At 42.4% G+C, this 25,495-nt stretch overlaps 3 protein-coding genes across 7 annotated transcripts in view; 1 reads left to right on the top strand and 2 right to left on the bottom strand.

The window, feature by feature from the left end:
• The window catches only part of ablim1a (actin binding LIM protein 1a), a 43,262-nt gene extending 42,321 nt beyond the window's left edge, over positions 1 to 941 (bottom strand). Inside the window, exons 1-2 of the mRNA XM_037123745.1 lie at positions 801 to 941; positions 563 to 644 (exon numbers count right to left, since the gene is read on the bottom strand). Coding sequence (XP_036979640.1) covers positions 563 to 575 — 13 coding nt within the window. The 5' untranslated portion in view covers positions 576 to 644; positions 801 to 941. The remainder of the gene's footprint in view (positions 1 to 562; positions 645 to 800) is intronic.
• A 525-nt stretch (positions 942 to 1,466) lies between these two features.
• On the top strand, positions 1,467 to 12,675 carry fam160b1 (family with sequence similarity 160 member B1). The gene is made up of 18 exons (XM_037123763.1): positions 1,467 to 1,576; positions 1,715 to 1,869; positions 2,951 to 3,029; positions 4,315 to 4,484; positions 4,620 to 4,724; positions 4,856 to 4,978; positions 5,123 to 5,347; positions 5,456 to 5,652; positions 5,858 to 5,972; positions 6,094 to 6,170; positions 6,292 to 6,484; positions 7,164 to 7,327; positions 8,007 to 8,156; positions 8,246 to 8,336; positions 8,476 to 8,619; positions 9,559 to 9,699; positions 10,394 to 10,497; positions 10,587 to 12,675. Exons 2-18 carry the CDS (start codon positions 1,825 to 1,827, stop codon positions 10,696 to 10,698), a joined length of 2,235 nt encoding a protein of 744 aa, XP_036979658.1. The 5' UTR covers positions 1,467 to 1,576; positions 1,715 to 1,824; the 3' UTR covers positions 10,699 to 12,675.
• A 2,262-nt stretch (positions 12,676 to 14,937) lies between these two features.
• srfb (serum response factor b) overlaps positions 14,938 to 25,495 on the bottom strand; it is a 24,625-nt gene continuing 14,067 nt past the window's right edge. The window contains exons 3-8 of one of the 5 annotated variants that reach the window (XM_037123767.1): positions 21,553 to 21,793; positions 18,215 to 18,379; positions 17,777 to 17,887; positions 17,235 to 17,429; positions 17,043 to 17,144; positions 14,938 to 15,949 (exon numbers count right to left, since the gene is read on the bottom strand). In XM_037123767.1, the coding sequence (XP_036979662.1) occupies positions 15,912 to 15,949; positions 17,043 to 17,144; positions 17,235 to 17,429; positions 17,777 to 17,887; positions 18,215 to 18,379; positions 21,553 to 21,793 (852 nt within the window). In that variant the 3' untranslated portion in view covers positions 14,938 to 15,911. The remainder of the gene's footprint in view (positions 15,950 to 17,042; positions 17,145 to 17,234; positions 17,430 to 17,776; positions 17,888 to 18,214; positions 18,380 to 21,552; positions 21,794 to 25,495) is intronic. The other 4 variants (XM_037123765.1, XM_037123766.1, XM_037123770.1 and 1 more) reach the window with 4 other exon arrangements.

The raw sequence follows: 25,495 nt of genomic DNA, 5'->3' as shown, positions 1-25,495 counted from the left end.
TCAGACCCAGGCATTCACAAAGGACCACCTGATGGCAGCAAAACTGGGCTCCACCTGCACTGTATGCAGGTGTCACCTGAAACTGAAACATCCTCTCAACTTGCAGTGACATGTTACGGTTTCCAAAATAAAGAGGGACGCCTCAATCATCTGTCAGAATCCAGTCAATCAACAACAACCTTCCATATGCCACCAGCCCTCCATCCACACCACCCCTGAGTAAAGATGCCAAGAGAAAAAAAAAAAAAAAGCAATCAGAGGAGTGTCATTATAGCAGCTGGATGGGATCTGTTTCTAGGTGTGAACAGAATAAGTTGCGAGGCTGTCAGTGTGTGGCGGGCTGCAGCAGAGGAGGCTGTGGCTCCAGCCATGCACCGGTCTAACCTACTTACAACAACAGTGTCATTATCACAGCCCGATCCTCCCGACGGACGACGCCGACGGACTCTCTCCTCTCATGCATCCCTCCTTCAACCAGCACCCTCCTCCTCCTCGCAAGATTAAGCGACTTTTCCCCACTGTATGTATTGTTATGAAGGCTTCTGCGGCAAAAGACACTCACCTCTAGCAGACATGCCCGGTAGGTAGAACCTCTCTCTTTCTTTTTCTTGACGAGACTAACCGGAGGAGATGCCCCGGTGCAGCTGTGGAGTAGGAGTGAAAGGGTGGTGGTGGTGGTTGAGGGAGGAGGAGGAGGTGAAAAAGACAACCTGATATGATCTGAAGTTGAAGTTTGAAATAAAAAAAAAGAGAGAGAAAGAAAAACATTTAACGGGGATTAAACGCAGGGAAAAACATACAGCCTGCGATTTGGTAGACAGGACCAGACTGCGCGATGGAGAGAGCACTTTCCAGCGACAGGGCGTGTCCTGGAACACACAGCATCCTTCTGGGCTTCCCAACAAGTTTCATGTCCATATTTGATGACAACACCGCAGGATTATTTGACCTGTGAAATTACAATCGTTCTTGAGATTCTTCTCTTCCTGCTGCCGGATCACCTCCACGTTGCACCGGCGAGCCTACTTTTTTTTTTTTTGTAGTCTGGGATGACTGTGCTGTTCTGGACGCGGCTTTGCGAGGATAAATCATAAAGTTGACAGGCAATCAGTGCTCCTTTTTTACTGAATGCCGCCACTTTTTAGGGGATTTTTTGTCGATTGCTCCATCACTTGGACTTCACAAGTTCAACCTCAAAGATGTGACAGCGCTAGCTAGCTAAAATCGGGCTCTTACGTGAGGGGGGTGGGATACTGCAATTTGAGAGAAGCAGCCCACACCAGTGCATCATGTGGCAGCAAAATCATTTGATTGTCACAGCTTTTCCACATAATATAAATCGATGCTTATCGGGATCCAATACTTTCCTTAGGTGCTCCAAGTGGGCTTATTGAATGTTGTTTCCAAGCTACAGATATTGATCCTCGCCCCTCATTCAGTATTGGTTACTGTCTTCATCTGTATGCATCGATCGTCCTCAGTAATTATACTCGCGCGTGTGTCTTGTGTTCCCGCGCCCCCTGCTGGCCGAAAGGAGGAGCTCGTGTTTGGCGAGGGAAGTGCCACCGTGTCCAAAGTGAGCAGCAGCGGCAGCACTCGAGTCTGTAGACGTCTTGTTTACAGTGGTTGTGCCAGGGCCCGTGAGGTCCGGTGGCTAGCAACGTGTTACGTTTTTTTTTTTTTTATTGCTTACATTTTTTTCTCTCGTTACAAGGGTCATTATATGAAACCTCCAATCTGGATCGCGGCGGCAACAACAGGAAGAAGAAGATAGAGGAATTCTCTAGGTCTTCTCGGGAGAAATTAGTCCAGTCGAAGAACAAAATGTTCTCCAAATTTACGTCCATACTCCAACACGCTGTGGAAGCGGTGAGTTTATTTAATACCAAGCCTACTTTGCTGTTTTTGCCAGTGTCCTTGCCTTTGTGTGTCGTCTATTTTGGTCGTAAGCGGCCCTTGGTCGCTAAGACATCACATATCATAACGTCAGCGTTAGCGATAGGTTGCTAGCTAGCGCGCTAACTAATTAGCCTAAGCTAATGTTAGCGTTTTGTGTTTGCGCTGTCAATTTGTTCTTGTGCGCGATAGTAAGACATACCTATAGGTGTGCTTATTTTTCCTGTCGTTTATGTTGCTAACTAACTAACATATTTCATCACTGCCATTATATTTATTACAGCGAGACGTCTGTGCCAAGGGTAGTTTGTGATGCTGGGCTAGTTAGCCGCTAATGCTAGCCGATAATAGCGTCACCAAGCTAAAGCCGTAGCTGGCTGGAGATCTCGCTTCAAGTCTTATCATGAGGAGTGGTGTCGAAATGTTAGGACAGCCTTGTTTGAAGTTGCGCAAACGCTTTACCGTTACTATTAAAGGTGTAGTCTGTGGTTTATCTCATGCGACTTTCTTGGAAAAGCTTTATCTTAGCACGCCAGCTAACTAGCGTTCACTAACTAGAAAGCAGGAGTATCCTGCGTGAATCTCTTTTCTCAAGCTCCTTAATGTCAAAGGTTTTACAAACAATCGGTGCTTGGCAGGTGACCTGTAAGCACACGTCAGTGTGTTCAGCTCAAGTGTAGATGTTATATAATAATGAAACGTCTGTTATTAGCATTTTGACTTCTCATTCTGTCACACAGCGTCTTGTTATATATGAGGACAAGAGCCATGATTAGTGGAAACCCCTCATGTCACCCAAAAGTGAAAGTTTCACCCTATTACTAAACATTTAGAAAGCAGGTGAGATCGTCTTTGATCACAACACCACATTGATCATCATGTAGTGGGCCATTAAACCCTGAGAAGGTAGTGTTGATAGGGAAATGCAGAACAAACCAATCTTATCAATCTCTGTTTGAAGGTGACATAAACATGGAACCATCAAAATTACTGGTGTCTCTGTGCGCCACTATAATCATACAATGTGCTAATGTTTACAATTTCTGTTTTTCAGCTTGCCCCATCGCTGCCCTTGCAGGAGGACTTTGTCTACCACTGGAAGGCCATTACACATTATTACATTGAGACTTCTGGTAAGAAAAGACTGAAAGAACAAGTGAACACACTGGACACAATATCCGTAGAGATGGACTGATTGGTGTGTAGGTTACTGGCCAAAGAGTAAGTTTGAGTAGAATGGCCGGAAACTAGGCATGTTTATAAGTTGTTTATATTTGTGTAGACATTCACATTTCACTTTTGATTCATCAATTTTTTTAAATGAATATTCAGTATTTTTTAAAAAGAATTGTGTGCACACAACAAAACCCAAGGAGTTGGCTAAAATGTGCCATTTTTAAAACCCAGTAAATGACAGCATTATGAAGTTTCAATCTGCATTTCCAATTGTTTTAAAACTAGAGATTGTGTTGATCAAATATGTAAATACCTATTTTTGTTAAAACCACAGTATTCATAACTCGGGCATTACAAAGGAGATGGTCATGAGGAGATTCCAAAGTGTGAAGTATGCTGGGAATGTCGTGCTGTTAGAGTTTGCATTAGACTTCTGCGAGTCTGTTTTGACAAAAGCAGCTCCAGATTACCGGAGAAGACAGCACTTCCTTCGTGTTTGCCTGCAGGATCAGTGCAAATGGAACTAAAACGCTCTGCGATTGTGTCAGGTTTCATCTAAGATCTATTTGTGTAACCCAGTCATGTAATATTTTGACAACCTCTCCTCAAACTACTGTTCTGTCTTGTGTATATTCTGGGCCAGGAAAGTGTCTGTTTCCTATTCTTTGCAGCAGTTCTCCCAGTTAGACCAGTTTTAGAAAGTCTGAATCTGAACAACTGATGGGAGAAAAACTATACTGCCAGTATTATGAAAGCTGAGCTTGTTTTGGGTGGATAGTTAATCACTGATGACAAAACTAAAGAATTATTTAAACATGTTGATGACACTGGTCATTGTCATTTTTGGCACTTTTTGTTACACTCAGCATGACTTACGTGTGTATCCTTCCTTGTTATTAAATGAATTGACCCACTCCTGTTAACTAGTGCATACTTGGTTTAACAATATATTATTTCACACTTTGACATTGGCTTTAGGTTTGAAATTGCATTGAATAATAATTTGATAATTTGAAATATTTAACTGCTGTGAAGCCACCTCAGAGGGCGTGTATGTTAAGCAAACACTACAGAAGAGCTATGTAGTTTCAACATTTTGCGGTGGTTTGATAATGGCTGCTGAAGCTTTTTACACATTCAGTTAACCTGAGCCCATAAATGATGAGCAAGACCGCCTCCTATCTAATTGGATGTTGTGGACAAACAGAGGTTCTGACATATTCTTGTATTTTCCCCTCTTAGATGACAAAGCTCCAGTTACAGACACCAATATCCCATCCCACCTGGAACAGATGCTGGACATCCTGACCCAGGAGGAGGGGGAGAGGGAGTCTGGAGAGACAGGACCCTGCATGGAGTATCTCCTACACCATAAGATCCTGGAGACTCTCTACACCTTAGGCAAAGCAGATGTAAGACAGTCACAGTTTGGTAACTTAATTGACCTGCACTGTGAGCTGCATTCTCAAGCAGGGTGGGGACATGTCTATTTGTGTCGACCACCCAAAAAAATTCTCACATGTTTTGTTTGTATTATATTCCCTCAGTGTCCTCCGGGGATGAAGCAGCAGGTTCTTACGTTTTACACAAAGCTGCTAGCACACATTCGTCAGCCTCTCCTGCCACACATCAATGTCCACAGACCTGTACAGGTGAGCAATAATGCAGTCTGGATTTCGATGCATATTGTATAGTCCTTTTCCTCTAAATGGCTCCCTATACGACAGGTTATGTAACTTCTTCTAACCACCTTTCTTCTGTGGCTGTGACATTCCTCTGTTAGAAACTAGTCCGTCTGTGCGGGGAGGTGCTGGCTGCTCCTACAGAAAATGAAGAGATTCAGTTTTTGTGTATAGTCTGTGCGAAGCTGAAGCAGGACCCGTACCTTGTCAACTTCTTCCTCGAGGTGAGTTGCTGCAGTGCAAGGGAGGAAAATAAGTTAATTCATAAATATTCATCGGTGTATATTACTCGCAAAAATAAGCGCCTTAGCAGATTTTTAAACAGCACACACTCTGAGAATATCTCATGTTTGTGATGCTATTTGCAGAACAAGGCAAAGAAACCTGAGATAAGGAGACCTGCGGGGAATGAGGTGGTGAAGGAGAATGTGTTTGCTCCAGACACTGGTCAGTCTCCAACTGAGGGACAGGCTAACTGCTCAGAGGAGCCCCAGGCTGCAGCGGCTGCCTCCAACTCCAGTCCAACTACCAACAACAACCACAGCAACAACTACAATCTTGTTAGCTCCCTGCTCAACCTCACAAAGAGTCCTGTAAGTAACCCTGTGGAATGGATTTTAGGGATAGTACTGCAACTTGTGTCCTTTTTTCCCTTCATTGAAAGTTAATTCATGAGTTGTATCAATTTGTCCTCTTGTCAGGATGGCAGGATAGTGGTGAAGGCATGTGAAGGCCTGATGCTGCTGGTCAGCCTACCAGAGCCTGCAGCTGCCAAGTGTTTAACTGAGAACACTGAGCTCTGTGAGCTTCTGACTGACAGGCTGGTCTCCTTCTACAAAGCACTGCCACAGTCTATCGACCCCTTGGACATTGAAACTGTCGAGTCAGTCAATTGGGGGTAAATTTCTTTCCATAACCACATATTTAATTAAGTCAGAAGAGTAACGACTTGAAACACCACTTTAATACACTTGAAAGGTGTCATCATCTGAAGTTTTGATTTAACTGGACCCAGCGGATACCTTAAATAGCCTTCTTTGTAAAATGTTATTTTGAAGAGTTGCATCAATCCTTTTCCTTTTTTCCCTCTCTCTCTCTTTCAGTCTGGATGTATATAACCTGAAGGAGGATGCTGCTGTCTTCACAGGGAAGAGGGCTCTCATCTCGTTCCTGTCCTGGCTAGATTACTGTGACCAGCTCATCAAGGAGGCTCAGAAGGTCCATAACTTTCTGACTCACTGTGTTTTCATGCGTCACGTTGCAGTCCCTCACAATAAAAGAAGTTGTTTTTGTGTTGAAAAGTTGAACTAGATTTTTGTTTTTCTTCTCTGTCTTCCAGTCAGCAGCTGCTGTGATGGCAAAAGCAGTGAGAGAAAGGTTCTTTGTTTCTGTTATGGAGCCGCAGCTGATGCAGACGTAAGATTTGCGCTGAATCATCAATCAATCATGCTTCGATTTAAATTCTTTGTCTTGTCTTGGTGTGCTGTTTGTCGTGACTGCTCATTAACACATGTTGTGCATTTGTGGGTACACACAGGTCCGAGGTGGGCATTCTGACCTCCACGGCCCTCCTGAACCGGATCATCAGGCAGGTGACATCAGAGGCTCTGACGCAGGAGATGGTTTACTTCCTGCTGGGAGATGAAAGAGAGCCTGAGACTTCAGCTACTATCGCCCAGAATCCACTCAGACACAGGCTCATTGAGCACTGTGACCACCTGTCAGACGAGGTTCTTATCACATAATTGTTAATATTCAGGATAGGATTGGTCACTACTGAGCCCAGAACTACTGTGACATTGTGATTTCAAAAGATGCCTATCAAGGAGCACATAAAATTTAGGTGTCTCCTCAGAGTTGTCATAAGGCAGGAGTAGTTGTTTTTTATGACATGGTGGCGAGAAAATGAAAAGTTTGTTGCTGCTCATTGCCTTCATATTATGTGTCGATGTCCTGTTAATTGTTTTCTTAATAAACCTGCCCAGTTTCCATCCTCTCTGCTACGAGACCTTTTGAACCACAATGTCACAATATACCTTTAACATCATTTATGTCTGGTTGATCATATTCACCTGGCCTTTGTGTTACATCATTTCGTGATCATATTAATGCACCTTTAATAATGAAAATCATCCATCTTCCCTTGTTCAGTATTCAAAAGAACAAATGGCCATCTGCCCTCTAAGGACTCTGAGTTCTAGTGCATCATATGATTAACCAAAAGCACATGAATTTTAATTAGTATCTGACGGAGCTATTGCACACGTTTTCATCACACAAAGAGAGATGAATCATCTCTTTGATGTTCAGCGCAGCCACTGCCTACTTTCTTCGTCAGTGAGCAGACACTTGGCTTGTTTATCAGGGTTTATAGAGGAAGCTCAGCCTCACTCCTTGTTCTGTCCCCAGATCAGCATCATGACGTTGCGGCTGTTTGAGCAGTTGATCCAGAAGCCCAACCAGCACATCCTCCACAGCTTGGTGCTGCGCAGCCTGGAAGAGAGGAACTACCTGGAGAACAAACCGCAGGAGGAGCGGGAACCCCTGGAGAATGGGCAGCCTCATGATGCTGTGTAAGGACCTGCCTCAAGTGTTTGTCCTCGACAAGCTGCCTTTAAATCCTGCCTGGAAAATCCTGTGCACAACCACCCATGGAAATAAAGTGAATGCATGCAAGCTGTGTTTGTTCAAATGTGCCACAAATTCAGCTAAAACGTTCCTTATTGTGTGTAATAGCTTGTTTGTTTCATGTTGTTATTGCTTGATATGACTCATTAGTTTTCATGCAAATTAAGTTGCCTAAAGGCTGCACTGTAACACTGGTGATACGTGATATTACATCATCATATATGGTAATGGCAGTGACATTTGTTTTCCCATTGACACACACTAAACATACTTCCAGATACAGTAAAGACTTATATTTCAACATAAAATGGTCCAGATGCAGATAAATGATCTATTATTCCTATAAAGACATTCATTCACTTCCCATCATACAACAAACCTCTGAAGAATAAATAAACTAAGAAAGAAACACCTATTTCCCCCCTTAACTACATACAGGAATACTAACCATGTGGATTTATTGTTTTCATATCGGAAATCAAAATAGCCTTCACTATTAGACCAATCGGGCTGTTTCCTTATTTGGTTGACAGATGCATTTATCCCTGGGAAACTACTAAATGGAAAGTGAACATCTTTTGTTCCCACAATATTTTTTTTGATCAACATTTGTTCTTTCTACAGAGATCTTGAGGAGGATCCACTGTTTGGCGATGACGTCTCTCCAGAAAGTAGGCTATCGGGTTCCGATTGGCTCAGTTCCTCCTCTCCACCACAGAGTCCCGACCACTCAAAGTCTGACGGGAAGACGGAGGTCCACAAGATTGTCAACAGGTAAACAGAATACTCGCGATACAGCATCCAGTACGATGAGTTCCTCAGCCTTCTTTAAAACAAAGTTTAACAGTTCAATTCTGTTTCAGTTTCCTGTGTTTGGTGCCCGATGAGGCAAAGTCATCATATCAAGTTGAAGGCACGGGCTATGACACCTACCTCAGAGACGCACACAGACAGGTGAGGCTTGTTCTAAAATTTGTTTAGAGCTTGAGATACACTGGACAGAGAGCTGTTGCTTAATTGGCTGTTGGTCATCATGTTTGTTACGTGTCACTAGTAGAACAGATACTAAGAGTCTATGAATTGTTCTCCTCAGTTCAGGGACTATTGCGGGGTCTGCCAGCGGTGGGACTGGAGGGGAAGTCCAAAGCCTTTTGAGAAGTGTAACCTGGACATCCCTTTCTTCGAGGGCCACTTCCTCAAGGTTCTCTTCGATAGGATGGGTCGCATCCTAGATCAGGTCAGTTTGATCCTCCATACAGTAAATATCTAGAAATTCTGACATCTGTTGCATTGTTACAGCTCCACTAGCTCCCGAGTCTGAATATCATGACAATAAAATGCCCTTTGGAAATCATAAATGCAGTTTTGGTTGTAATCAAATAGGGCAGCTGATAAATTACAAAATATACTCAAATTTAGATTCATGGGGCGCTCTAGTGGCTCAGTTGATGGAGCATGTGCAGAGCCTGTCACCAAAGCCTGGGTTCAGTTCCAGCCTGTGGTCCTCTGCTTCATGTTTTCCCCTCTCTCTCTTCCTATTACCTGTCATTCTTTGCCTGTCCCTCAAATAAACATCAGATTCTGTAAATAACTTAAGTTTTCTGCATGCGAATCAGCACAAACTTTAAAATCCAATTAAATTAGCCATCATTTATTTGCTTTTATTGGTTATTTCAAAGGGTCAGATTTCACTTAGACTGCAAGTTCACACACACTCAGAAGTTGTTGTTTCTTGCTGCAAGATAACATTGTTTACTACAGTTTAGCATAAACTATGTCCACTAATGGAAAGTGGATGGAATAATGGGGAGCAAATGCAAATAAGCTGCTGATTATGCAGAGGCCTTGGAAAATAAAGAACAAAAATAAAGAGCTCTGGACATAAACTCACTCAACAAATGATGTTGGATGGGAACCGTAAATATGACTAATAGAGGTCAGAAGCAAAATGCACTTTTTGGCAGCTCACAGGTCTCTTGTAGCATTTAGAAATCAAATCTAAAAGGAGAGCACTCTTATGTATTAATGAGCCTGTCATTAAAAGCTGCTGAATACTGTGACACTTTGTGTTACTCATGCTACACACACACACACACACACACACACACACAGTTCACTCTAATCTCCATTTAATTTCCTGGCTAGTTTCATATCTGATGCCCTCTTTGTCCTCCAGCCCTACGATGTCAACCTGCAGGTAACTGCTGTGCTGTCCAAGCTGTCTTTGTTACCACACCCCCACCTGCACGAGTACCTGCTGGACCCATACATCAACCTGGCCCCTGGCTGCAGATCTCTGTTCTCTGTCATCGTCAGGGTAAGGCTCATGTTCATACAGATAGCATTAGGATTTCCCACAAATTGATGGTGTTTACTCACAAACTACTTCTAAATCTGCTGTATTGCTTTTCCCATCACTCCTCTGGTCTCTATATTTCATACGCACCAGCCTACCTCACCCACCATGAGTCTTTAAATTTCTGTCTCCAATTGTGTGTCTGCTTTATGGACTAATATAGCATTCACTGCCGTGCCCAAAGCCTACAGTCACTGTAATCTGGGCACTTTGGGACGTTTTGCATGTCTCGACAGACAGTGTTTCAGATTGTATTTCTAAATGTTTGGTGCAACAAACAATAATTTTCAAGACAATTGTTGGCCTTTATCTCATGCCAGTTGGTATCGATTGTGCAAGTGTTTCTGAGAATCTTGCTTGCTCTGAATCTTTAGAACATGCTCCTACTCGACCCACTTCTTTCTAGAAGAACTGGGCGTCTGCATCCATTTTATTCCGTGATTCAGGCCAACTTGTTTTCTTTGAAATGTGTCCCAGTAGCACACAGTGTAATAGGCAGCTTAGAGGCTGGAGGAAGCGGCTAATTTTCTTGTTGATGGTCTTGTTTGTTTATGATAATTACAGTAATGATTAACTAGTGTTGCACCTTTGCCCAGGGATGGAAGCAGCGCTGCTGTGTTTTGGTAATTGCACTGTGTTCTTGTGTGTGTGATAGGTGGTGGGAGATCTCATGTTGAGGATTCAGCGCATCCCAGACTTCACACCCAAACTGCTGCTTGTGAGGAAGAGGTTATTGGGTCTGGAGCCCGAGGGCATCACGTACGTACTTGAACAGATTTCTCTGCTCTGATCTTTTAAGTTAACTTACAGAACGCACCTCTCACCTTCCTGTCGGTCTCTTCCTGTAGGATCGACCACATGACTCTACTGGAGGGCGTGATCGTGCTGGAGGAGTTCTGCAAAGAGCTGGCAGCCATCGCCTTCGTCAAATACCACGCGGCTTCCTCCTCCTCACCGTAATCTTCCTGCTGTTCAACCATCTGCCGCGCAGACAGGTCAAGATTAAACAGGGCCTTTTGGGGTGTGGCAGTAACGGTGGCACAGGGTCGGCAGAACTTTACCACTAGCTGCTCATCCCTGCAAGACTGTTAAAGCCCAACACGGACGGGTTTCATCGCCTCTTGGGCTCCACCATAAATTTAAAAAAAAAAGTCTTTGGTCTTGTTCTTGAGCAGGTCAGAGCACAGACACTGCCCAGCCAGCAGAGGAATGAGAGGAGGGAAGGATATAGGTTGAGGTGCAGAGAGATGGTCACTGGACTCTTTTCACCCCCCCCTCCCCACCGTCTTCTTCCTCACCAGCCAAAAGATGATAGCCCTGTAATTATCCTATCCAGGAGAAAAGATGTTTGTGTATTTATTTCCTGTCCCATTGTCGCCCATTTGTAAACATCATTGCCTTAGTGTGGGATCACACCTTTCAGTTACAGAAGATTGTTTCCTTTTGAAACATTTTTTATCTTGACTCCTCACGTGTTGTCTGTTTGAAGACAAGAGGCTGTGTAGAGAAAAACGCCCACCACCTTCAACCTCTATACGTACCTGTAGTTACATACATATTGAACTGCAGTATTAACGATACTGCACTCATATTTTATATGCCAAGTCCACTTATTTATTTGCTTTCAGGTTGCCTTTTAATCTAATGTCATATTAAGAATAATGCATTTAAAACAGTCCAGGTAAGGACCGACTAAGCAGATGCTTCTTACTTTTCTTTTTACTTTCGTCTTTCCTCAGTTTGTCTGTAAGTGCTCTCAAAGCTCTAATGTATTCACCCAAAGATGTCACCATCCATCACATGCAGTTTTGCAAATTATGTGAATTTGCACACAGATCTCATTGCGTTGCACTCGTTACATTTTGCTTTGTTCGGCTGGCTTTTAGGAAACATCAAGATAGTTATGTGGTATTGTATTTCCTTTAGTTCCGAAATGTTGTTCTCCAGACCCAGTGTTGCATTTCTCACGCCCCAGTGTTTATTTTATCCAAGGGATACTGTGTTATCATTTTTACACCATTTATATCTCAATCTTTTGTTTGTTCTCTGGATGGAGGGATGCAGAGGAGATGTTTATATTGAGCAGTGTCTTTAAAACCATCATTCACTTAAGACCTCCTGTGGCATCTAACATTTATCTAACATTTACAACTTGATAAGCTTTTGATCACTTACATACTGCAAGGAACTTTGAACTGGTTATGAAACAGTTTCAGTTCCATCCTAATCTAACCATGCCTCTGTATGACTTAGATAAGCAAACAAGACAATCGGCGAGAATATCAGCTATTTCTCTATAGTTCTTAATGGCTGTCATTTGATTATCCAGGTTGTGTAAGTAAAAAAAAAAAACTTTTTTGTTACAGAGTGCTGAAGATGATGTAGAACTTGCACAGGTCTGCCAGAATCAACAAAAAATTGAAGTTCCTTCTAGCCACTTTGAAGCTTTGTGTTCAACCAGTTTGTGATATTAACATCTCATTTTGTTATTTTTTATTTGAAATGATCAGATCTCATCATGTTCACAACTCTTAAAATGTATAAGAGTATCTCAGTTTGGATGTGTGGAAACACCGGCTCACAGTATCCTCTGGGTTCCTCCTCCATCGGTTATCATTATCATGAGGTGTTGCATTTACTAGCAGTGTTACCTTTTCAGTCTGACCTTGAATGATGAGGAAACACACTCACAGTGTTGTGCTTTGTTGGAACAGGATGTTTGGCTTCATGTTGAATGGATATCTTCAGTGAGGGACTGATTACCTAAGATTTGAATGAGTATAATCAAGATGCTACTCAATGTAACTTTGATTATGGTGTTGTTTTCACAGTGTGAATGTGTCCATGATTGGTGAGCATGTTTGTGTGTGAGTGTAATGATTTATTGTTGCTGTGGAGAGTGGACAGTTATTCATTGAAAGCCATGAGTTTCTGGTCTTCAGCTTTGTTTTTTGTTTTTTTTCCTTCCTTGTCTTTCAAACTCATCGCTCAAGCACCTAAACCACATTATGCAACTGCTTGCATGGGATCAGATTTGCACATCGTCTTTCTTCATCCTTGTTCATAATGTAAATACACTCAACAAAAAGCTTTTTGTTTTGTTTTGTTTTCCAAAAACCTTTGTTTCATAAACCAAAAAAAACAAAAACAAAAAAATAACTAGGATGTACTGGGAGTAACATTTCTATTTTACTGGGAAAACTCTTTTTAAATTATCGATCATGCACATTTTTTAATCAACTATCTTTCCGACTCGTTCTGTACATTTGTATATTGTATGTGTACAATAGCAATAGAGATATACTACCTGGCGTAAATGCATGCTTATACATTTTTTTTCATTGTGGAAAGAAAGAGGAAAAAAGAGGCAGTCCAGCCATCTGTGATGATTTCTTCGCTGTCAGCACTTTGTTGTTTGGAGTCACTGACAGGGAGATATGATGCCTTACTTCACACTGTGGATCTCTGAGGACTCCTGGAATCGATGTGTAAAAGGGGTTCTGCTTCACTGCAGTTTGTTGTGATCTTATTATGTCTATCTCTTGTGTTACATAGACTTTGGTTTGTGAAGATGTACAGGACTCTCAGTATAGTCGAAAATGTCTGATGCCAACTGATTTCTGTTCTCGTGTCAGCTTAGACCAATCACTGTACCATGTTGCTGCGTTTCCTTCATGCTCATCGCTGTTTTCCTCTGGTGTAAAATGGGACAAGCCTCATTTTGCTTCCATCTCATGGCCAGTTTGATTTTGTGATTGTGCAATGCATAATTAAAAACATTAAGGTAAAGTGCATGCTCACGCCCCCTCCCGCCTCCCAGAGCCCGACAGAGTAACTGTAAGATCACCGTGGTCTCTGAGGCGTCATTTATTCCCCATCAGCTGTATTCATCTCAACACTGTTTCATTCAGGACGATATGGTTTTGTTTAACATTCTCCGTCCCGATTAAAAAAAAAAAAAAGAAAAAGGAAAGCTTTCTCGAGCAGGAGATGTGGTCATTCTTTGAACAGTTGATTGTGTTTCATCTTGTTTTTATTACAAAATGTCTGTACAACAAAAGAAAAATACACAAAATAACCATTTCTATCAAGGACGAGGTGAAAACCACAAATTCTGTTCAAATATCCCCTTTTAAAATAATATCAACCAGATAACATGGGGGAAGTGAGTTGTGTAAATGTCTCTTCTGCAGGATGACATGACATCATGTACATCGACCTTCCTCACCAGTGAATAACTGAACAGCAGTCGAGTACTCTAGCCTCTGTCAAACTTTCTCTCTGGCTTCCAGCCAGCCACGCTCAGTCATCCAGCTAATTCTGTAGAAACGACTCAAAAATCTCACTCTGGGCACAGCGGAGGATTTCAATGCCAAGGTCCAGAGACATGTGAAGTGGTCTGGAAATAAAAAAAAATAATAATCCTACATTTCTCTTGCCTTGCAGTGAATGAGAAATCAGGCACTGTGGTGCAGAAAGAAGGCTCTCAGTCTAATAACTCTCATTCTTAATGATTGCTGAGGTACACACTGAGATTGCAGTCAGCTGGGGTCTTTACAGTTCTCATTACAAGGAGTATATTAATGTTTCAAAGCACCTTAAGTCACTTCTCAAAATTAAGAAACCCTTGTTCTTACAAAAATATTCATACTCATTACTGTCTTATTACTACAGCACTGAAGCTGCACTGAATAACATCAAGTGCCTTCATACAAGGAAACACTTAAAGCTTTGATTGCAGTATTGAAGTGGAATTACCAAGTCTGTACAGTGTCTGTTAAACAGGAGATTTGTGTCAATGCCCTTAGCATCACGTACTTCAAGTTCTGCAGTGTATTGGAGGCAAATCAGAGTGACAGGATTATGGGTCACCTTTAAAAATAACAAATTGGACAACATGAAGTTAATTCAATTATCTGATGTCATGAAAACTGTTTGTTTCCCACAGAATTCAAATATTGTGCCATTTAAAAAAAAAAGAATTCTACTACTTTAAGGATATTAACTGTGTATGACAGCTGCACTGTAATGCGTCAGAATTGAACTCACTTCTGTGTGCGACCATATGAAAATATAGGCAACATTAAGCTAAAAATCTGAGATAAATGACGATAATTTCCATCAGATTGTCACTGTTTCGACAACTACACTCATGAAAGTGCCAGTTCAGGGCTTCATGAGGAAACCTCACATAGAAAACTGAAGATGAAACCAAATGATCAGAACATCAGCTGTTTCACCAACATAAGAATATGTGAACAGTAAAACATAAACATCATCTGTTTTACATGTGGTGACCCAGCTGCTCGATCCATGTCACAATCAAGAAATATGTAGAAAAACATCCAGCGTTCTTTCTCCATCTTGTAGTGAAAACTCCCAACAGCATGACAGTATATCAACAGATGATGGTATATTAAATTAATTTACATAGACATGTAAATCTTTTATGCAAATCATTTTCATGTACATACAAAACCACTACGTAAAAAACAACTACATGCCGTTGCACAAACTAAACCAGGCTAAAAATACAAGTCGTCAATTTAGAAAAAAAAAATATGTACATTTCCAAATGTCTTCTTTTTTTCCTTTTCCTTTTTTTAAAGTCAATAAGTGTCTCCCCACCCATTTACAAACCCCAGATATGCACGCACACACACGCTTTTGCACAAGTTGCTCACACTGGAACATTCAGACAAACAAATGTCTCTTTGGCTGGTGTGAAGCTGTGGCACCTTTCTGTGTGTGTGTGAGAAGGTAATAACACATTTTCGGAAGAAAAAAAAAAACACGCACACACACACACAAAAAAAAATAACACCATCTAACAGCATAGAAAATAGCTTCCCATGATGGATGTAGTGATATATTTCCTATGCATCTGCGAATATATATATATTTATATATATTTATATACCAAAACATACTGTATACTGTATAAGGGTCAGCCACACTTATGCCCTTGATTGTGTGTATATATGTACTTTAAAGTCACATTCAGAAGTGTGATGTGAAACTCTGTAGGAAGGCATCAATAAATAGAGATGTCGGTCAGTCTTGTCTGTCCGTCCGTGTCCCTGGGTCTGCCGCGTTACACAGCTCCAGCCGTCTGTCAGTCGTTCTTCGAGTTCTGTGCTGCGTCCAGGTTCACCACCTGGAGCTCCGTCAGGTTACTGCTGCTGCCGCTCGACTGCTGGCCAATCACCATCTGGAGCACAACACAGCGACGTCAGGAGGCAGCACAGACAGCCAATCACATGTCATCACATCACACAACACCTGGCACAGATAGAAATCCTGCTATGCTACATGCTGTTTATCTTGGAGTGGTGTGAAGCTGCAACAGAAACTGGTGTTTTCTACAATATCTAAAGGAACAGTTCACCCAAAAATTTTAATCCTGCCAACACCTATACTGCTAATGGAAAGTCCAGGGAAGGTTTGTAGGCTACAAAAATTCCTGTATCTAGACAGTAAAATACTAAGTATATGGGACATTTTAAATCATAAATAAACTGGGAAAACAAAAGACTAATGTGGCTCCATACAACTTATCCACTGTAACTCGTGTCTGGAAGCCCAGAGATCTCAAATCGATTTAAACTGACTTTAAGAAAGGGTGAAAATATTCTAATGATTCACTGGGGCTGCGAAGCTAGAAGCGTTAGCTCAACTCAACTGTACATTGGGTGATTATGTCTATTGCAAATTGAGACTTGGATTATGCCTTTCTTTTTTCTTTAAAACAAGTCCCCATCTACTTCAGTTTTTCAGGAGAATGTTGTAACAATGTTTTGCTGTGAAGCTCCAGAAATATTTTGTGCATTATGAAAATTCACCTGACTTTCCATCAGCATGAGGGTGAGGAGAAAGTGACACAGTGTTTGGGTGAATGTATCCTTTAAGTTATTAACTATGAAATCATATTCTTCAAAGAAACTAAGCCTATTCTAAGACAAAAATAACGTTAAGGATTTTTCCAGTTTTAAAATCTCAATATCTAAATATTTATATTAAACTCCCTACAAGTTTCTTCATGGATCTGGTCTTTTATGATCAAAATAAAACACATTCGAGTTTTTCTTTTCCATGCACTTCTACAGCCGTGTTTTGTTATATCTACTGGGTGTGTATTTTGGTGCAAATCACAGGTAAAACAAACTGCCAGCTGATTGTCTTCATTCATACAAAGAGGTGCGGGGAGACAACCCCGTGGCCTCCATGTGCCAGTGCTCTGTTAGGATGCATTAGTGCAGCGGTCACGTGGCATGCTGGTTGCATAGGGAATATGAGAGTTTCACTTGTAAAATGCAGATCTTGCCGTACTGGGTGTAGCTGCACCGCTGAGACAGGGATCTGCACCGTGCCTGGTGGTGCTGTGAGGAACACCTGAGGGACTGCACCTGAGGGTGGAGAAAACACATGATGGTCCATCTGCATATTCTCCAGAGTTATTTTAATGTGACAGCCAATAACTGGTCTGTGTGTCTCACCCGTGTCTTGGCCCTGTGCGTGGGACACCTGCATGGCCGAGGTGCCCTGGGAGAAGGCGTTGAGCACAGCTAGCCCCCCGTCCAGGGACGGCGTGGAGGCGTACATCACTGTGTGGGGGCTGGGGTACATCATGTGACCCGCCACAGATGTTGGCACTGACGAGGTGACAATGGTTGCTGGGAGACTCACCGTTGCTGGAGGGTGAGCAGGGGAGGGAGGGGGGGGGGTGGAGGGATGGATGGATGGATGGAAAAAGCACATGTCATGTAGAGGGCAAGAGGTGTGTATGTTTGTTGGCCAGCAGGTGGCGCTTCGTGCCCATCTTCAAATTCAACTTGTGCCATATGCAGTGGCACAAAAACACAACTCATTTGAAACTAGAGCAATTTGAACAGGGGGGAAAACAAAATGACACAATGTCAAGAGGCTTGGGATGCAGTTCATCAAACTTTTAAATGGAACTTCTCCAAGAAAACATACAAATTCTCCTCCAGGGGGTTGAAATCTGAATAATGAGACAGGACAACAGGTTCTGACTTACCAGTAGAGTTTGTGGAGGTGTGGGAGATCTCTGGGCTGCTGTCACTGTTGGAGGTGGACTGGGTGTTGGGGTGGACCTGGATAGCCTGGAGCTGCTGGGGAACCCCCGCTCCTGGAGACACACAAAGGGCAAACAGCCACTCCAGTAAGTCATCAAACACCCCACACAAGGAGCAGCGGGATCTGCAGTAGGAGTACGGGGAGAGCAGCAGTGGGGGTGGCATATGGCAGCACTGGCAGTAGAAGCATTGGCAGTAATATTAGCTGAGGGAGAAGAAGTCGTCGCCCAAGTAGCATTAGTAATCCCAGCATTAGGTGCATGATTATTAGTCATAGCCGGAGATGTAGCATTAGCAGAGCTATCAGCAGCAGCTCCGTGCTGATATGAGTATGATTAGTAGAAGCAGGCGGCGTGGTGGCAGCATGCAGAGCAGGTCACCTGTGAGAGAGACAGCAGCAGGGAAGCGGAAGACAGCCTGCTGTCCCTGCTGAGGCTGTGGGGCGGCGGCCAGGGCCTGACCATGCTGCCCCTGGAGGGCCAGGGAGTGCTGCTGCAGCTGGCTCAGAGGAATGGTGGGGGTGCCGGGGGGGAGAGGAGTGCCTGCTGGAGGGGCACAGAGACACAGAGGGGGATAAGACTGAATGCAGAAGGATAGTACAGTTTGAAAAGGTGCAACTAACTTCAATGTATGCCATGCAAAAAAAATCTCTCACTAAATAATCACTTAAGACCCACTGGAAGTGTGTGGCAGTGTCAGGATCTGCAGAGACACTGTCCTCTGCCTGGTGTTTCTGTGCTTGGGAAGATTTTGGATGTTGACAGTTCCGGGGAAAGGTGGTGGCTCACCAACCCAAAGTGTCAGGATTTGAGGGTTTATTTCACTTTTGAATTCACTACAAACAGCAACAACAAATCCTGAATAGTGTGCCTTTAATGTCAGCCTGTGTACAGTTCTACAAATGATCCACTAGGGGTTTTAGATCTGGATCGATCTTGAATGAGTCCATAGTCTACTGTTCTGGTGAATCATAGAGATTGAAATATTTGATGTCTTCTTACCTTTATTTGCAAACAAACCAAGAGCTGTGCCAACTACATGGCAACATTGCAACATCACATTGCTTCAGATTACTTACACATTGCTTTAGGTAAAATTAGAGAAATTTATAGGCTCTTTCAAGTCGCTAGCTAGATTAGGATTAGATCATGGATTGTGCCATTTCATAATTAATCAATTTAGTTCTTGATGACTGCAACAATGACTGATTCCAATGTTCCAGTCATAGATAACAAAAGTACAATGTGATGTTCTTTACTGTACCCTGTGTTCCTCATAGCTACACATTGTGTGCAACAGAAATGGACAGATAAACGTTTTTTCTTTTGCAGATCATGATTAAAAACACTCCATAAGTTGATTAAGGTGAATTCTTATCAGGATAATTGTGAAATAATAAAGAGTATCCTCACATGAATGACTGTAAAGAGTCCAATTAAATTAGAGTTATAAGAGAAAAGTTTCAAAAACATTTAGATTTTTTAAAACTGATAATATTGTGAATTATATCATGGTGGACATGGTAGTAGTGACATGAAATTTTCATATTGTCTCATGTCTAATGTGCAACATTGAGGTCTGTAGAGTTTGTCTTTCTAAAAGAAAAAAACAATTATTGAAGAAATGTTTAATATGTGCACTGTTTATTTCCACATTCATCCACATGTTCTTCCTCTGCATGTGAAAACGTAGCTTCATCGCACTTTTAGCTATTAAAAACCTGCCAGGGTAGCTTAAGCAGGATAGGCATTGTTAGTTTAAGTTTAATACTTAATAAAAAGCTAGTAAAATTAAAGCAAATGTTCAATAACACTTCAGCAATCATGTAGGTATAATAACAAAGTCAAGTGGTGCATACTGTATTATATAGTGATTAAATGGTTGGACAGCATGTTGACATTTTGTCGATTCAAACCTGTGTGCAAGAAATGCTAAGAGAGGTAAAAATGAATCAGTGAATGTGTTATGTGACATGTAATGTGCTAATTCTAACCATGTAGACGGGTGTCATTTTAGTTCATTGTGTATCAGTTTTCAATTTTCCTTTTTTTTTTTCCCCCTCGAGAAATAGCTAGAACGTCTAGAATATAGAACGTGACTGTGGAGTCACACCCTCACATTTGGTCATATGCTCCATAGACAGTTGCTGCAGGAGGGTGGGCAGGCCCTGTCAAGCTGTCAACTGAGGAGGTTTTCGTGTGGGAGGGTGTGTTATTCCACCTGGCACTGCTGCTATGTGCCAGACAGGTGGTGAAGAGGAGAGCGGGAGTGAGCGGGCAGAAGAGAGGGAGGGAGAGAGGGAGAGAGAGAGGGAGAGAGAGAGAGAGAGAGAGAGAGAGAGAGAGAGAGAGAGAGAGAGAGAGAGAGAGAGAGAGAGAGAGAGAGAGAGAGAGAGAGAGAGAGAGAGAGAAGGTTGTAGAAGGAAGAAGAAGGAAGAGGAAGATAGAGAAAGAGAAAAACAGGGTGGCTGGACAGAGATGCTGCCTGGCTGTCCTTCAGCTGTCAGTCAAAATGACATACAGGACCCATTAGTGGACACTGTGTGTCTGTCTGTTCAGCTGCTGCAGACAAACACTGCAACAGTGAGCTAAGTACAACACTGACGAGCGCTGAGGCCCTCACAGGTGCGACACAGACTCTTGTCTCAATGATAACAGCATACGCTGTAGAAAAGATTGCACCGGTCAGCATTTAAATGTCGAGCCGCCTTTCAAATTGTCCATGTCATCACAGTCCAAGTAAATGTTTCAGAGCAATGAGAAATCTTGTACGGATGAGTAGGGCCTGGTGACATGGCCTTAAAACAATAATGCAATATTTTACAGCTAACTGAGATGCAAAATATATATCTTGATATTAAAAAAAACTTAATACATTGTAGGACTGGGTGACAAAATCAAATATTACAATATTTTCTGAAATAGCCCAACAGAGGAGAATGAAAATTAATACCATCACAAAATTCAAATATTCTGCATGTCTTTGGGGAGTTGTGACCTCTTAGCGTCCCCCAGGCCCACTCAGAGACCCACAGACCCAGAGTATTTTCCATCACATCCACCATGAAACGGAGGAGTAATGAATAATTACTGGGGAAGGCCAATTTGGAAACTCTTCAGGGATCCCCAAATCAGAACCTGCTGCCCCAAAGTCCTCCCTGAGTTGGCGCAGTAGAGTTCCCCTGTATTTCAGAGTGTGTCTGTGACGTTCCCCCTTAATGAAGGGTCATGTCTAGTTCAGGACCATTCTGTCACTAAGCCCAGTCCGCTTCAATTATAATTTTAGCACAAGCCACAGATCCTTCATTGAATATTCATGACTAATTATGGGCCGTGTTCGTCAGCCCTCATTGCCAGGTCTATTGTGTCCCTCTCACCTAATTATTCTTGTCCCTGAGTGACAATCAAAGGCAGGGCCGCTTGCCAGTAGACATGGCTTCCCTGCATGCTGGGGGCTTTGTAGCACCCGAGGGCGCTGAGTGTTGTTGACCAGCTATAAGGGGCTGTTGTGTGATGTAAACAGCTCGAAGACAGAGAGGTACGACCACTCTGAGAAGACACGGCAATCACGGCGAGGCGCCATTCAAATTCTAATCAGCTAATAAGCTCGACACACGGTGACATTAACAAAACATGAAGGCCATTTTCATTCTAAAGGTTGAAGTTGGGACAAACGAACCATGAATGAAAAGGTGCACCAGAGCTGCTCTCCTACATACCAGGCATGAAGGTGAAGCCGCTGGGCAGCTGCATGACCCCTGTGGAGCCGCCGGCGGTCTTGAGGACGGTGCCGTTGGCGCTGACGTTGCCGCCGGCCGAGACGGGCGCCAGGTAGTTGGTGATGGGAAACGAAGGTCCGCTGCTCACCTGCATGGTGGTGGAGGTGGTGGGTACCGTGGACTGGGCGCTGCTGGTAGTGCCTGGTAGGCCGGCTACCGTGAACGTCGGCTTCAGTGTATCCTGTGGGAGGTAGCAAAGACGTTGAGCAGGAGGAAGATGACCACTGAGCTGAAGAGTTCTCAAGGGATTTTAATATTGGACTGAAGAGAAGTAACAATAGCGATTTTGTCCTTCCCAGTAACATGTCTGGTACCTGAACGTTCTTTTTTGGGCAATACCAAAAAAAAAAAAAACACCTTATCTTTTTCTTCATTTAACATACTCAACTGTTTAAAAAGTTCTGATTTTAAAAAGTACAACCTCAAATAATCCAGGCAATAATCTAAAATATTATCATATCATTATATTCGTATCATAAAAACAATTGTAGAATAAAAAGTTACAAAATTATTGTTAGTAGGCTGACATTTGTTGGAAGGCAACAGTCAACACACCCAGTTCTGTTTGTTAAAAAAATATGACAGATCTTTGGCAGCGGTCACAGTCGCACCCTGGAGCCATGATTCATAAACCAAAAAAGGAACTCACAAGTGACGGTTTTAAAAGAGAAAAGTGAAGCAACAGCAGATGCCTTCAATTCCCATAATGCAACTCAATACAGTTAATAAATTATGTTAGAGCGTCCCTGATACCCACATCTACCATCGGTTTTCAGTGTTTATTTACTCCATTTTATGTTTTTTTATGTAATGTGTGTTATTGTTGCGCGGGGGATATGCAGAGAGGATGGGGACAGAAAATACAATAAATGGTGACCTGTGATGCAGTGTTATACATTTGCTCATGCCTTTCACTGATAAAAAATGCTCTGAGAAAAAAAGGGAAGAAAAAAAAAACAAAAACCATTTGTTAAGTCTGAGACCAACATCAACATCTTAACTTGTAAACTGATTTTGATTTGTAAAATATGTGGAGTGCCCTTTTAAGATACTATTTTTTGACTACTTTGAAGTTGCTGGCACTTCAAACTGAGGCACTAGTCCTTACTCTGCTCTGCTGCAACCCATTTATTCCAGCGACTGCAAAACCAACATCAGGAGTGTTTCACATGAGGACACCTAAAACAACACCGTTAATGGGGCTTTTCCTCTTTGAGCAGGGTGGGCAGGAGGAGGGGGCTCTAACACTCGCAGTATTTTCAGGGATCAATGGCTGGGTGACAGAAAGCAGAGAGGGTTTTAATAGACTCAGGATTAATGGCATAAACAAGGTAAGGGAAACGGGCCGAGACCTCTCCAACTACATCCATATGTAAAATTATCATCAGCACTGGGAACATTTCACTGAGCAATGCCATTTTTAAAGGTCTCCGAAGAGAAATAAGTTGCATCAATTGACATCATTTTACTGCGCTCGTCTTTTTGTTGAGTTACTATGACAACCACCTGACCGCAACTAACGTGGCATCCCGGTGAAAGGCGTGGAAATGGGGCACACGAGATGCTCACATAAACTTAAGATGAAAAGGAGGGGAGACACAGTGTTGCACCATACACTAATGTGAGCATCCATTGAACAGCAGAGCAGGATGTGTTGGTGAGTGGGCTGCAGGATGAGAGCTGGGTGGGCGTTCAACTGGGACGATAAAGCACATCTAAAACCCACCGTGCCCGTTTCTACGCACTTACACAAACACTTAGCTCTTGATAGTAACGATCTGTTACAGCAGAACGGGAATGAGCCTGGGCATTAGAAGGAACGTAAGAGTGTATATTTTCCTGTGGGTTCAATGTTCTTAGAGGTTTTGATTAAGCACAGAGATGCTGTTGAGACCTATCAATACAGGCTGAATGTTCCTTTACTGAGTTATAGTTTGTTAGTGCAAGGCAACGAGAAGTTGCATGCTGTATGTCACGCCTCATCTCTTTTCCTGTCAGCTATACGGACCGATAAAAAGGCATTGCATTTTGTATATATTGGAAGCTTGTTTGTTCTTATCTTATTCATAGATTTACGGTTAAATTACTGTGGGGAGTACCACTCAGTCTGTGTAGAAAATGAGCTTAAGGAGCATCTCGGTAAACAAATGCTTACTGCGTATTCCTCATGGCTGCAGGATTTTTTTTGCAATATTGTAAGGTATGATTAGCCTTTCAAGACATCAGCACAAGGTATTGTTTCTGCTATGCTCTCCAGCTCATACTGTATAATAAATGTTGTTAATTATTATTATTTTTTTTTTCTTGGCTGATCTGACTTTCCTCTTTAATTCTAATGTTAATGAGTGGCTGGGGTTGTTTTTACCAGTGCTGTGTGACCTTAGAGGTCAACACAGTCTCATACTGTTTACTTTGTTTATATGTGGCGGACCCTGCCACGTTTCTAGCTTCAGAACAATGTTCTGGGGACTTTATTTTCCTCTGAGAGCAGCTTGTTTATTTAATTATGGAAATGTTTGTATTATCACCTCATTAATGCTGTAAATATTATTCTGAGTTTGAATTTCTTCTCCAAAACAACAAAGTGCCCCTTTAAAAACACTGTACTTAAAACACTGGTGTCACTTTCATCTATGATGGTTATTCTGTATGTATCATTAACCTGGTACACTATTTGTTAGCTGTCCATCATGTATTGAAATGAAATATTCCAACTCACATCATAAAACCATGGTACCATCGAATCTGGGAACCCAGTTTCCCCAGTGGTATTTACATTTTGTTGGCCATTTTTGGGCAAATTCCTGGCAACAAACTTGCAAATATTTGTGCTAAACTGCCTCAGCTGTATCACTGAGTGAGAAATTGCAGGCTCAGCTTAGACTTCAGCGCCCTTCTCCTCGCACACACCTTCGCAGACCTTGTCCTTTGGATGATCCGGCCTCAGAACTGGGACAAAACTATTGTGTCATAGATGTAAAGCACTCCACACAGTGCAGCAGTATAACACATGAGGTGAGTGAATGATAGAACTGGAGTGTCTGGAAACAGCATACATTGAAGGAGAGAGTAAAGGAAGGTTGTGGCTTGTAAAAAGTCATTATTGATAACAGAAAGGTAGCAGAGAAACAGGCTAGGCCAACCTGTCTTAGCAAAGCATTGTTGGTTTTTATATGTGACTGATTACATGGGTGAGAGGTGGAGGATCCGGCATGGACTCCACTGATAAGGCCTTCCAACCACACACTACCATGCAAACATGCACATGGAGCTACCGTACAGACTGGCCAACAGTCTAGAGCAACATTAAAGCCTGCTGACATCTCAGTGTTACAGATAGTCTGCTAGCATGGCTCACTAAAATGACTAAACATTTTGTTTTTATTCGATGGGATAAAACACTCAGATGATTAACTCATAGCCAACGGTGTTGCAGTAAACTCTACTGGGACTCAGATGGCTCAGCAGGTGGTGTCTTATACAAGCTGCTCTGAATCCACAAGAGTTTACAAAACCAAAACCACACAGTGCTGAGCAGTGAATTAGCAGGCCTACAGCTCAGATCCTGGCCCTGCTGAGGGGCTCTGACAGTCCAAGGTCCTTTACCTCTTTAGTTAAACAGCAGCTGGAAAGTCAAAGGGGGAGGGGCACACAGAGAACTCACAGTTGTTCTGCCCTCTTAACTTCAGAGTAAAACTGAGTAAATTCACACCGTCATTCGTCTGCAGTCCAACAATTAGGCCTATCGTTCAGCACGGAGTGATTACCGACAGCTGTCACCACCACTTCATTCTCCCAGGAAACGTTACAAGTTGGTTTAAGTCACAGCTGTTTTGTTAATGTTCACTAAAACTAGGGGTGGGTGATTTGGCCAAAATATCAT

Source organism: Acanthopagrus latus, chromosome 15, assembly GCF_904848185.1.
Source record: "Acanthopagrus latus isolate v.2019 chromosome 15, fAcaLat1.1, whole genome shotgun sequence".
Classification (NCBI taxonomy): domain Eukaryota; kingdom Metazoa; phylum Chordata; class Actinopteri; order Spariformes; family Sparidae; genus Acanthopagrus; species Acanthopagrus latus.
The sequence above is the reverse complement of the archived record's forward strand: the minus strand, read 5'-3'. Positions and strand labels throughout refer to the sequence as shown.